Source organism: Cnephaeus nilssonii (assembly GCF_951640355.1).
Source record: "Cnephaeus nilssonii genome assembly, chromosome: 3".
Classification (NCBI taxonomy): domain Eukaryota; kingdom Metazoa; phylum Chordata; class Mammalia; order Chiroptera; family Vespertilionidae; genus Cnephaeus; species Cnephaeus nilssonii.
In genome coordinates, this window is record NC_137074.1 from 54693062 (window position 1) to 54707079 (window position 14018).

The following is a 14018-nucleotide window of genomic DNA, read 5'->3' on the forward strand; positions in this document are numbered from 1 at the left end:
ATCGAAGGAGCCACTTCCCTTTCCCACGTGACCCAGTTTGCAGGACTGAATCAGTCCCGGGGGAAGACAGTTGCACATGCTGCTGTGCTCTGGAGCTAAGAGCTTCCTGTTTATCAGGGCGCTACAACAGCTCTGGCAGCCTCGGATTGTCCAGGGAGACCCCAGTCCCGTCCGGGTCAGTCTGCTGATGGGGCCCAGCCCTTTGAATGAGCAAGCTTATCTTTGCCCTTAGCTCCCCTGTCTGTGAAATGGGAACTCTCATGTCTGCCTGCTCATTCATAGTTCAGAGGGCGTCTCAGAACCATGGGTTCTGCTCTCTGTCTCTCACCCATAGTGCGGTGGAGACACTTTTTCAGATGGAGGGTCCTTTACAGCAGTGAGGGAGCATGTGGCCGTTGACTCTTCAGTGACCGCTGGGGCCCACAGGCCGTGTCAACAACATGGGGCTAGAGCAGTGGTCGGCAAACTCATTTGTCAACAGAGCCAAATATCAACAGTACAACGATTGAAATTTCTTTTGAGAGCCAAATTTTTTAAACTTAAACTTCCTCTAACGCCACTTCTTCAAAATAGACTCGCCCAGGCCGTGGTATTTTGTGGAAGAGCCACACTCAAGGGGCCAAAGAGCCGCATGTGGCTCGCGAGCCACAGTTTGCCGACCACGGGGCTAGTGGATCCATTCATTTGGGTGACCATTAATTTTAATTAGACATATTGACCTTGAGATCAGAAAACCCGGGCATTTAAAGGTAGTGTTTCTGTCATCACTGAAACTGCTCCCTGGATGAGCGCTGTTTACCAGAGAGTATCATGAGCGTTGTCTCCCAACCAGCCAGCCAAGGCGAGCCAGCCAGCCTACATTCAGACACGTGTTCACTGTTTTCTAAGACACTGAGTGGGGCCTCAGATTTCTCAGCTTCCCGGGAATTGATGTTCTAGGCTCTCCCCTCACTCCCCTGCCTCTCTCACTTGTGGGCTGTCATGGTCCCTGTGTGAGTCCCTGTGAAATGCCTCAGGGGACCCCCAGGCTTCCTGGGAGCCCCTCGGAAGATTCAGCTGCCCAACACAGGACATGCACTCCAGGGCTCGCCGGCCAAAGCCCCAACCCTGCTTCCTCGCACCGTCAGACCCCAACGAGGGGGCTGCGTCCGCCTCTGGGGGCTGTGTTTAAGACAGACGCTGATGCGAGAGCAGCGAGCGAGCGGAGGGGCTGAGTGGGTGGTGCTGAGACTGGCACTGTGTCCTCAGGGCGGGGTTAAAGGTTAACCAGGAGGAGGGACACCCCAGGAAGCAGCGAGTGGCCTGACCTCAGATAGCAGTGTGGAAGACTCCATGTGCTAGGGCAGCCTAGGGAAGCGGGTTTGAATCAACATAAAGAAGAATTTTCTAGGGATCGCTGCTCAATAGTAGAGTAAGCTGCCAGACGTGGCAGTGAGTGTGTGTGGGGACCCTGCCCTTGGAGTGGGGGTGCCACACAGATGATTTCTGCATTGGCTGGAGCTTGGACAAGCCAACCTCTGGGGTTCCTCCTAAACGTTAGGTGCCACTATTTCCTCTGAGCCAGTTTTTCTCTCCAGTAGCCACTGGTGCTTTTGTTCTGTAGGCGCCCCTTCTGGCCTGTCTTCTGTGGTTCTTGGCGGTGCACCTCTAAGCTGCACTATGATGGGCCACCGTGACCATGAACTCTATCATGGGTGCTCATTTGTATGCCAGGCTCAGCTTGCTTTGAGCGGGTGCCGAGAAATGCTTTCTCTGCTCCCGATGGCTTCCCCACGGAGTCTCCTTAGCCTGAGGGTGAAAGTCCAGGTGGGGAGGGGCCGCTGTACAAGAGGGCCAGGGACAGACTGCAGGTAGGTGGGGAGGGCGGAAGCCTGCTCTAGTCCCCTGAGTGACCTTCCTCCTTTCTCAGATTTTGCAGTCCCCGAGTGACTCCTTCCAACCCTAGAAACCAAGTTGCCCACAGGCCAGAGGCTCATGTCCTCAAACAGAGAAACCACATCCTTCCTCCCTGGTCCTGATTTCTCTCTCCTTTAGCCCCACACTCCAGAGCCAGATGTGGGAGATGAACAAGCCAGCAAGTCTGTCTTCACTCTTGGGAGGAGCAAGTTTTTATCTCTCTTCTCAAAGGCTGGAAGGCTCCGTCTTCCCTCTCCACTCTTCATAGACCACTTCCTCTTCACCACTTCGGAGTCCCTCATCGCCCTGCCTGACTTCCAGGCCTGGCTGCCCAGGTCCTCCAGGAACCATCCCACTGGCTACCTGGCCCCTCCCCCCTCTCCCCTCCCCCACCCTGCTGAGCTTCTTGCAGACAATCCCGTGGCCCTCTCGCCCTTTCTGCAATTGCCATTAGTTTTCTCATATCTTAGTGCGTGGCAGGCGATCTGATTAAATGTTTTTACTTATGATAGCTTTTTGGTGCTTCTCATATTTATATGTTTAAATGAAGATGTTTGTTAGAGCCCTGGCTGGTGTGGCTCCGTTGGTTGGAAGTCGTCCTGCACACTGAAAGGTCTAAGGTTCGACTCTCGGTCAGGGCGTGTGCAGGAGGCAGCCAATTGATCTTTCTCTCTCACATCGATGTTTTCTTTTCTCTCTCTCTCCCTCACCCTTCTTCACTCTCTAAAATTAATAAAAGCGTGTCCTCCATGAGGATTTAAAAAAATGTTTAAAAAGATGTTTGTTAGATTCCAAAGCATATTAAATAGCTGGTGGAATTGTGAGTGAAGCGATTTGAGACGTGAAGACATTGTGAGGGAGGTTGCTCAGTACCCAGCCCGCTTTTGTTTATGTGTTCATTCCCTCGCTCCTCACTGGGTGCTGGGGATGTGCCAAGGCGGAGCTCTTGTTATTCTGGGACTGGGCCCTGCACCCCTTCTCTTCCCTCAGCTCCCGGTCTCTGCTGCTTTCTGAGCACGGAGCAGAGTTTATGCAGATCCTCTGCTGCGTTCCTCCTCCGAGAAAGTCGTCTCCAGCCCCAGCCCTGGGCTGGTTGGTCCCCACAAAGCTAGAGGGTTTGCTTCTTGCCACCTGGATGGAATCAGAGATTTGGGGTGTGGTGATGGCTCCCCCAGCCACTGATTACTCCTGACACTTGTGTCCAGAGTCCATGGGTGGCTGCTTTGCACATAGCATGGCCAGGCCACCTAACCATGTATCCAGCTCACCTGGACCAGCTGGAGTAAACGTGGGTCACAGAGCACCCTGGGGCGACAGAGTGCAGGCTGGTGGCCAGGCGGGAGGTGAGCCTCAGGCTTTGCCTGCTCACCAGGTGTGTTTAGGGGGGCAGGGGAAGGTGCAGCACAACCCGGAGGCTCCAGCTCAACCCAGGTCCTGGGAATGGACTATGAGAGAGAACTCCTGGTTCGGGACTGGGTGCATGCTGTTGGGAGGCCAGGGCAATGTGATGGAAAAGACAGTTCCGAGGATTCTAGGACAGGCATTTGCTGGTCCCATTGCACAAGGGGGAAGCCTGGAGGGCAGGTGATTTGGAGGGAAGCTGGTGCAACGGCTTCCAGTAGGCTGAGCTCCCAGTGATGGCACAGATCTGGGAGGGAAACTCGGGAGGAAAACCAAGTGGTAGCGGATGTGATTGTGAGTCATCCAGGCAGATGCGCAAACTTGGATACATCTCTATAGGGGACAGTGTTACCTTTGACTTCGTCTAAGTGCTGGGAGAGGAGATGGAGCCAGCAAGCAGCCCAAGCGGCCTGGGGGAGTGGGATGGTCCCGGGTTCCAGAAGCCCAGGGCAGGAGGGCTCCGTGGAGGCCCTGGTCAGCAACGGAGAGGCCACAGGAGCGCGGCCTGAGGATGTCTGTGGGGCTGGTGACAACCTCAGGCCAGGTTCTCGGCCTTGACTTCACGGCACACTCACCCGGGGAGCTTTAGAAACCTAGGTGATAGGGCTGCAGGTGAGCCCAGTTGTAAGTGAACCTCTGGGCACCAGCGTTGTGGAAGCTCCCTTGAGGAGCCTCCAGTGCTGTCAGGACAGAGCCACTGCGGTGTACGCGGGGAGACGGAACTGAGAATCACTGTCTGGGAGACGGAGAGGAAAAGGTCATGGGGAGAGGTCAGATCATAAGGAATTGAAAAGAGGAAATAGAGGCAATAAGTCCATTAGGTTTGGGAAGGAAGGCGGGAGGGAGGGAGGAGTAATGAGAGATTGGCAGAGTAGCTGAGTCAAAAGAAGGGTTACTAAAAGTGAGTTATGAGCAGATTTCTTTAAATATTTTTTATTGATTGATTTTAGAGAGCGGGGGAAGGGGGAGGAGAAAGACAGGTAGACATAAATTTGTTGTTCCACTTATTTGTGAATCATGGGTTGATTCTTGTATGTGTCCTAACCAGGGATCAAACCCACAACCTGGCGTATCGGGACAATGCTCTAACCCTCTGAGCTACCTGGCCAGGGCCGGTTCTGAGCAGATTTTTAGGCACAAGGAAAGGAAGCAGAGAGACTGACCATCGTACACATTCTCTAAAGAGGGTGGGATCCAGGGGCTGCGTTTCCTGGTGGAGGGAGGAGCGGAGGGAGCCCTCTTTCAGTAAGATCGGAGGAGATGCCAGGAGGCGGCCCCTGCATTTACGAGGCATCCAGGATTGTGGAGCCAGACACTGTGAGAGCCCAGAATAGGCAAGAGGCAAATGCTGTTACCTTCCTCTCCGTTGGTGACGGAAAAAGCGAAGTCACCTCCTGGAGCAAGTGTGGAAAGTGAGTGTTTGAAGGCTGACACAGACCTTGTGGTGAATTTGATGCAGATGTGACCAGTGAACAAAGAGAAAATGAGTGAACTGCAGCCTTGGCCAGACTTGAGTCCAGCGGGTTTCCGTCCCGCCTACCCCTGACATTTTCATCTAAGGGCTGACCTCTATCACGCTGAGTTAAATTGGCCTTTAAAATTGTTGTTTTTAATCAGAGGCATGGAGAAAAGTTTAGGTCTTTAAAGTTTTTTTCTTAAAATTGTTTCTATAAAAAGAGAATATAGTTAATCTAAAACTTTGAAAATGCTGGTATGCAGAAAGGGCGTAAACATCACCCATAACCCTGCAACCCAAAGATAAGGTTTAAGATTGTGTGCTTCTGGACTGCAGTCTCAAGTCATAGATTTTCAATACCGAAGACAAAACCTGCCGTTCTTGACTGTTTACTTAACATATACAGGTGCTGAGCTGGGTGCTCTTTTAAATCATTTTGTTTAACTCTCTGGACAGCCCTATTTTATGGGTACTCTTATCATCTCCTCCTTAGAGCTGAGAAGCTGGAGCTGGGAGAGATTAAGTAACTGGCCTAGGATCACTAAGATCATAAGGACAAGCCGAGGCAGATGTGGGCTGAACTGGATTTGCCAGACGTCTGAGTCCAGGCCCCTGACTGCTATGTGGATGCTGCCCCAGAACAAAGAACATGTATGAGTGGTTTTCCCAGCCCATTACTAATGCTCAGTCTTTTCCTGTGATTTGTTGTATTTAAACAGCTCTCTGAGCAAACCAAGCCTTCTTAAACACACACACACAGAGCTTTATTGAGGTATAATGGATTTACAATATACTACCCATATTGAAAGTGTACAGTTTGGAAATGTTGACATATATATAACATATATACACACCTGTGAGATATACACACACACACACACACACACACACACACACACACCACAGTCAAGACAATGAACATACCTTTGCCATTTCTCCCTCCTGCACCTACTATCCCCTTACCCTAGGCAGCTGCTAACCTGCTTTCTGTCACTATACATTAGTTTGCATTTGCTAAAATTTTCTAAATACAGTATAGACTCTTTTTTGGCCTGGCTTATTTCACTTAGCACAATTATTTTGAGATTAATCTGTGCTGTGGAGTGTCTCCATTCATTTCCTCTGTTCCTGAGTAGTAGTACATTGTAGGGATGTCCCACAGTTCGTTTCTCCATCTGGACATTTGGGTTGTTTTGGATACTTACAGTTTTTGCTCATCATAAAGAGAGCTGCTATACATGTGTCCGTTTGAGTCTCTGGACATGTGCTTCCATTTCTCATAGGCCAATGCTTAGGAGTGGGAAGGCTGGGTCATTTGGTAGGTGCTTCACTTTTTAAGTAACTGCCAGTTTTCCAAGGTGACGTGTGCCATTTACATCCCTCCTGGCAGTGTATGGTAATTTCATTTCCTCCACATCTCCATCAACATTTGGTGTGATTAGTCTTTTTTATCTTTTTAAATTGAGATATAATTGACATAACACTGTATTAGTTTCAGCAGTACAATGTAATGATTCGATATTTGTATATATTGCTAAATGATCACTATAATAAATCCAATCAACACCCATCATCACAGAGTTACAATTTTTTTTGGTGGTGAGAACTCTAAGAGCTGCTCTCCTGGCGACTTTCAATTATGCAACACAATATTGTGAACTGTAGTTACTATGCTGTTCATGAAATCTCCGGCTTATTTATTTTATAGCTGGGAGTTTGTACCTTTGGACCCTCCCTCTGCGTCACCCATTTCACCTTTTAAATTTTAGCCATTCTATTAGGTGTGTGGTAGAATCTTGTGGTTTTAATGAACTCTTTGGTATGCAATACTTCATAGTCCCTGTAACAATTGGAGCCTCACATATCAAGTAGTAAGCGAAGTGAAGAAATGTGAGAATTATGACTAGTCTTAGAGTAATAATTACAGTTCTTTTTTAGTTCTTTTTATGTCCTAAGTACTTTTAAATGCATTATGTCTAACTCTAGCATGAACCCTGCAAAGGGGGATTGTCTCCATTTTATAGGTGACAGGACTAAAGGCTGAGAGAGGTGAGGAGGCTGAGTCGAGGCCTCGCAGTTAGCGCAGAACAAAGGTGGAACTCAGCCTCATCGGTTCCAAAGCCCACATTCTGTGGCCTCTATGCTCTACTTCATTTTTTAATGTGTTTTCCTTTTTTGAAAAATAAAAAAGGTATTTTTCCACTATTACCCTCTGCCCCAAACATGGAATACAGAACTTAAGACTTGAAAACAGCTAGCTCTGCTGACCTGGCAGTCAGTAGGAAAATTATTTTGAATGTAAATTCTTTGTGGAGTCACCACTTGTGAAAGCTCCAAGCCGCAAAGCCTGGCCGAAAAAAAATAAGCCTGCCCTGACTCATTCTCCGCCGTCCAAGTCCGGGCCCAGTTTGTTCACATCACTTACATAACCGGGGCCACTTCAGAGAAAACAGGATTTATGATTGTTATGCTGGGCCACTCTTCATCTGTGGAGCTATTTCCATCTCAGATTCAACCTTTAAATCCAACAAGCATCGAACTTGGGTTCTGGCAGTCATTGGTTGAGAGCCTACCCTGTACTTCCATAAATTGTCACATTTATTACACACACACACACACACACACACACACACACACACACTCCCCTCTCTTCTCTCCTTTTGTGATTGGGTAGTTCAGCTGTGTGGGTAAGAGACGAGCAGTCTACATCTGTCTCTCGGCTCCTTGCTGGTTCAGTGACCTTGGGCTAGTTACTTAATGTCTCTGAACTCCAGTTTCCTCATCTACAAGATGACATGACGTATATTACCTACTTCACAAGGGTTGCAGTGAAGATTAATGAAATAATGGAGGTGATCAATAAATGTTAGGTATTATTATTATTCCTATTTTACTGACAAGCAAGATGCTTTTGAGGTGTTTAGTAATTTGGTCAAAGCTGCACAGGTAGTTCAGGCTGCAGCAAAATTCAAATGCTCATCTTCAGGTTCCACACTGTTGTCTCCTCACCACCACCCTCTGTTAGGTCCCCACAGGTCCCTCGAAAAGCTGGCATGGAAGAAAAGGAGAGCAAAGCTGTTAAATGGCAGAGCCAACACCCAGAGCCCAGTCTTGGAAAAGTAGTCCTTGCTAATTAAAGACAATTTGGAAAAAAAGAAAAAGAGATTGCCCAATATCTTAACTCGAACCCCATTGTGGTGTATTTTGTTTGACTGTCTTTTTAGTAGAAAGTGATGCTTGTTTCTTGCATAGTTTGCAACTGCAGTGCTGTAGTCTTTATTTTTCACTTTATTTGTACATGTTTACCCATAATTTCATACTTTTCATGAGCATAATTTCTAATGGCCATAGAGGAGTTATCTTCATGTACTTACCTGTTCTCAAATAGTGGGATGTTCATGTCTTCCTCTTTTTTTTTTTTTTTTTGTCACTATTGGTCAAAATACTGTTTTTCATTTTTCAGAATTCTTCTTGCTGAGAGTCCCCTGAAGTAGAACCACTGAGCCAAAAGCTATATACCTCAGTAAGGGTTTTTTTTAAGTCGGGTTTATTAAGGGATAATTTATAAAGTAAAATTCACCCATTTTAGGCAAGAAGTCTTAGAGCCACCCCACAGTTAAGCTACAGATTACTCCCATCACCAGTATCCTAGTATCCCTTTGTTGTCCATCCGCCCTTCACCCTCAGACTTTGGCAACCACCCAGCTGCTTTCTGTCCCTACATTTTTGTATTTTCCTGAATACTAGGTGAATGGAGTTAGTACAGCGCCTTTTGAGTCAGGCGTTTTTCACTTAACGCTTCTGAGATTCATCTAACCTGTTGTGTCTCGGTCGTTTGCTTCTCTCATGGCTGAGTAGTATCCCATGGTACAGGTACACTGCAGTGTGTCTCTGTGCTCACCACTAGATGGGCATTTGGGTTGTTTTGGGTCATTCTGAATAGCTGCTATAAATATTTGCACAGAGGTTTGTAGGTGAGCGTTAAGTTTTCACTTCTCTTGGGTAAATGCCAAAGAGGGAGATTGCTGGGTTGATGGTAAGCGTGTATTTGACTTTATAAGAATTTGCCCAACTTTTCCACTTGCTGAGACATTCTGTGTTCTCACCAGCAAAGATGAGAGTTCCATTTTTCCACATCCTCACTGTTACTGGGTATTATCAGGGTTGGTTTGTTTGCCATTGGAATAGCTATCTCATTATGGTTTTAGTGTGCATTTTCTTAATGATAATGATGGCGAGGATCCTTTCGTGTGCTTATTTCCACCCATAGCTCTTCTTTGATTAAATGTCTGTTCACGTCTCTATCTTTTTAAATTCGGTTATTTGTTTTCTTATTATTGACCTATGAGAGTTTTATATATTTTATCAAATTGTTATTTTCTTGCAAATATTTTCACCCAATCTATGCCTTGTCTTTTCATTTTCTTTTTTAATATATTTTATTGATTTTTACAGAGAGGAAGAGAGAGTTAGAAACATCGATGAGAGAGAAACATCGATCAGCTGCCTCTTGCACAACCCCTGCTGGGGATGTGCCCGCAACCAAGGTACATGCCCTTGACCGGAATTGAACCTGGGACCTTTCAGTCCGCAGGCCGACGCTCTATCCACTGAGCCAAACCGGTTTCGGCTGTCTTTTCATTTTCTTAATGGTATCTTTCAAAGAGCAGCTGTGTCTAATTTTGATGAAGTCCAGTTCATCAGTTTTTTAATCCAGTGAACTATCTTATCTAAGGAATCTTTGCCTAGACCGAGGTCACAAAGGGTTTCTCTGGTTTTCTTCAGAAGTTTTATAGTTTTAGGTCTGCGATCTACTCTGAGTTAATGTTTATATTTAGTGAGATGTATGGGTTGGGCATTATTTTGCTTATGGATGTCTGATTGATCCAATACCTTCTGTTGAGTTGACCATATAAGTGTGGGTCCATTTCTGGTCTCTCCGTCCTGTTCCACTGGTCTGTGTGTCTGTCCTTCTGTCAGTACCACACTGTCTTGATTACTGTAGTTTTACAAAAAGCCTCGATCTTAGGTAACGAGTCTCCCAGCTTTGTTGTTCTTTTAAAAAATTATTTGGCTAGTCTTCATTGTTTGCCTTTCCGTATAAATTTGAGAATCAGATTGACATTTTCTCTAAAAGGTCTTCCGGCTTTTGATTGGGATTGTGTCAAATCTATAGATCACTCTGAGGAGAAACAGCATCTCAGCAACATTAACTCTCCCAGTCCATGAAAATGATCTCCCTGTCCATTTATTCAGGCTTCTGGTTTTCTCTAAGGTTCTTAAAACACCTGGTCAGATTAAAGGTTGGTCTTCTACATTCAGGTGAGGGTGTTTATTGCTGGGCCCTTCTGGATAACAAAGCCACATTTTTCTTAAAAAAAAAAACCTTGCTGGTTTATACTCTCTTGATTCTGCTTTATCTCCCATGGATTTCCCCCCTCCCTTCCACACTCCATGGGTTCTAATTATTGCTTTATTTATTTTAAAGTTTTAAGCTCTTTATCAAAGTATAATATACATGTAGAAATCTTCGCATAAGAATGCATTTCGACAGATTTTCACAAGGTGGAAACACCAGGTCATGAAACAGAGTATCACCAGCATCCCAGAACCTCCTTATGACCACTTCCTTTACTCCCCGCCCCGCCCCGTCCTGCCACCAATGGGAGCTGCGATCTTAACTTCTAACACCATGAATTAGTAAGCCCTGGCTTAGGACTTTATTGCTGTAAAGGCCTTCTAGATTTCTCACTCCAGGCCCCCGAAATGTGCCCAGCCTCCTCATTTTGCCCTTGCTAGTGCTTAGAATGACCAGCCCTCACCCCCTTCTGCCTCATTTCTTCTCCCAGCTTCCTTGAAGAGTCTCCTCATCCTCTCAGCTCAGGCTGAGCGTCATCTGCCCTGGAAGTCTTTCCCTGCCCCTTCCCTCCCAGCCTCCATTGACATAGCACGTCCATTTGACTGTCAGCTCCTCAAGTAACAAACTCCTGATACACAAGTCCAATTCATCAATGTATTCATCCTATGAACTGTCTTATCTAAGAAATCTTTGCCTAGACCCAGTGCCTTCATTGGGGCCCGGCACACAGTAGGAGGTCAGTAATTATATGTTGGATGAACGTTGAAAGTCAAGGAAACTGATTCCCCAAAAGGTTAGGTTCCTTGCTCATAGTAGGCCTCCTGGCTTTCTGTCCTCACTCACCTTTTTTTAAACCCCTTTTCTCCCGCATGTTACTCTGACTTTCTGTGACTTAAAAAAAATTTTTTTTATTTCCATGCTGCTTTCGGAGCAAGTGAGAAAACATCACAGCTCTCGAAGGCTGTTTTATCCATCATTAAGGTGAAAAGACAGAGAGGAAGAAGCCCTCAACCCCTCAGCTGCCGTAAGAGCAATAAATAGCTTCTCATTGTCAAGTCCCTGAGTCCAGTCCTCATTTCGGTATCCAGTGTCAACAGTGTTTAAATCCTTCATACAGCCGCCCTGCTACCGATGTATTTTGGGATGCCCTTTCGTTTAGATAAGTAAGATTAGTAAGATGGCAACCGTACCTCAGTGTTTATTTCTCTGTGTCAGGGTCTAGCTGCTCCCAATAATGAGTGGGAGTGTTTTTGTGTAGCGTTGGGGCTGCAAGCGGCTAAATATGAGAAGCAGAGTCCTCCCATCGCAATGCGGACGGCATTGAGCTGTGCCTTCGGCTGAAGCGTGGGCGCATTCCCTGTAGTGAGGCAGCGAAGGGGAGAAGAGCTTATCTGAGTGAACTGAACACCAGAGTGGGTCCGTTAGTGGTGGGAGTGGTTTACACCTGCCGGCATGGAGGGATGACCCGTTTTACCAAACCCTCTAATGGCAGATCTGTCTGTCGGTCATTTGAGCACTTCATTCTGAGCGATTGAGTCTAATTTGGGAACTGCGGTGTTGACTTCCTTGTCATCTCAGACAAGCCAGCCGGCCCAAGTGTGTTGTGAGGGTTGGGAGGAAGGCTGTTCTGGGGAAGGAATAGCAGGTGAGTCTAGAAGGGGAAGCAGCCTGGGAGTAAACCGAAAGGGGCAGGGAGGAGTGTGATGGGCAGGGGAGGAGTGTGATGGGCAGGGAGGAGTGTGATGGGCAGGGGAGGAGTGTGATGGGCTGGGAGGAGTGTGATGGGCAGGGAGGAGTGTGATGGGCTGGGAGGAGTGTGATGGGCTGGGAGGAGTGTGATGGACAGGGAGGAGTGTGATGGGCTGGGAGGAGTGTGATGGGCTGGGAGGAGTGTGATGGGCAGGGAGGAGTGTGATGGGCAGGGAGGAGTGTGATGGGCTGGGAGGAGTGTGATGGGCAGGGAGGAGTGTGATGGGCAGGGAGGAGTGTGATGGGCAGGGAGGAGTGTGATGGGCTGGGAGGAGTGTGATGGGCAGGGAGGAGTGTGATGGGCTGGGAGGAGTGTGATGGGCTGGGAGGAGTGTGATGGGCAGGGAGGAGTGTGATGGGCAGGGAGGAGTGTGATGGGCAGGGAGGAGTGTGATGGGCTGGGAGGAGTGTGATGGACTGGGGAGGAGTGTGATGGGCTGGAGGGACGGTTCCAGGCACCTGGGCCTGTGTGAGCCACGCCTGGGAAATCTGTCTCCATTATTTAGGGTTCCCAGCCCAGGCTGTGTCTCTTCTGAGCTCCGTGGGTTCCTCTCTGGTGTTTAACAGTGTCCCCAGTACACGGGGGAGTGCCTCTGAGTTAGACCCAAACCCCCTGGAGACGGGCCAGTGCCTTGTTGAAGCTCCGGGAAGGTGTGGGTAGGCCCAGAAAGACTTTGCACCCACCCCCGCTCTGTTCCTCAGGAGAAGATCGGCTGGCGGAAGGACGCCTTGCACCTGCTGGTCTTCACAACGGACGACGTGCCCCACATCGCACTGGACGGAAAACTGGGGGGCCTGGTGCAGCCACACGATGGCCAGTGCCACCTGAACGAGGCCAACGAGTACTCTGCATCCAACCAGATGGTGAGGGCTGGGCCCCAGCGCCGCCCGGGACCCTCCTGGGGTCACCTGGCCTGGGGTCACCCGCGGTGACATCCCTGTCTGGCCCTCTGCTCACGGACTTCCCCGTCCTTGGTTGGGATTGGGTTTCATTAGTCCATCTTCTCCAGCTGGGCTTCCAGAACTCCTCTTTGACTGGGAGCACTTCCTGCCACTGGCTCCTCTTTCTGCCATTGTGCACCGAAGTGGGAGTGTTTCCCTGAGGGAACGGGTGATCTGGGGAGACAGGATAAGCTCAGAGGGGCGAGGTGATCTTAGAGGAGGGCGGGGCCTGTGCTCCTGCAGAGATAAAAACTGGGATAGAAGTTACGGGACACACCAAGCCAAAATTTCCTGACTCCAGGAGCGAGCTCCCAGCACTGAGCTCCATCAGTGTCAGGAGAGGGCAGAGGGCGTCCTGCGTGGAATGGGAGGCCCCAGGGACCTTCCACTTCCAGAGATCTACGACCAGGACCCCGTAATTTAAAAGAATTTATGTAAAACTTCAAACATAGATAATGATCAATAGACCAATGAAATGAATTCCCACATTCCCATCACCCAGTCCCAACAATTACCAAGACCTATTCAATTAAATTACTATTCAATTAAAAAAATAACAATAAATCTATACCTTCTTCCTTCCCGAATCCATTCTGGTATCTGGCTAGAAAGGAATTCTTTCTAATTTTCTTTGCTGGACAAGCCCATTTTCTCCAGTTTCAAGAGGTGGCCAGTGTCCAAGCCTTCCATATTACCCACGAATAATGGAGTCTAGGAAAAGGACTCCTAGCCGTAGAACCTGATAACTGTAGAGCTGAAATGGGCCCCTGTGCCCATCATTAGCCCTTAAAATCCTTCAGGACATTGTTTAAGTGCCTCTCAGCCTCCTCCCGCCCTCCCGGCTTGTATCCCACCCCCGCCCCCGCCATGGCCCAACTTTGGTGCCGAGGTCAGCAGCCTCTCTGCCTGTCTGAGCTATGAGCAGGACTCAGCAGGACTATGGGGGGCCCTGGCAGGCCCAAGCGTGAGGCCTACCTAAAGGAAAATGAGGCAGGGGGATCGCGAGGAAAGGTCTTAGGGACAGAGGAAAGGTGACAGGTGCCGATGGTAGGTGGGAGGATGTGGTGGCTGTTCTTTGGGGGCCTCCCAGCTCTGCCCCTTCCCTGCTGGAAGGATGGGAACACGGGCCAGGTATGGGAAACCGCCATTCATCACCTCCCCATTCTGGGAGGGGGAGGGATCTAGTTTCCTGGAGGGTCTCCTCTTCACCTGCCT

At 48.4% G+C, this 14018-nt stretch overlaps 1 protein-coding gene across 1 annotated transcript in view; it reads left to right on the plus strand.

Moving 5' to 3' along the window:
- The window catches only part of ITGB5 (integrin subunit beta 5), a 110672-nt gene that overhangs the window by 46889 nt on the left and 49765 nt on the right, over positions 1 to 14018 (plus strand). The window contains exon 6 of the mRNA XM_079766459.1: positions 12564 to 12725. Within this exon, the coding sequence (XP_079622585.1) occupies positions 12564 to 12725 (162 nt within the window). The remainder of the gene's footprint in view (positions 1 to 12563; positions 12726 to 14018) is intronic.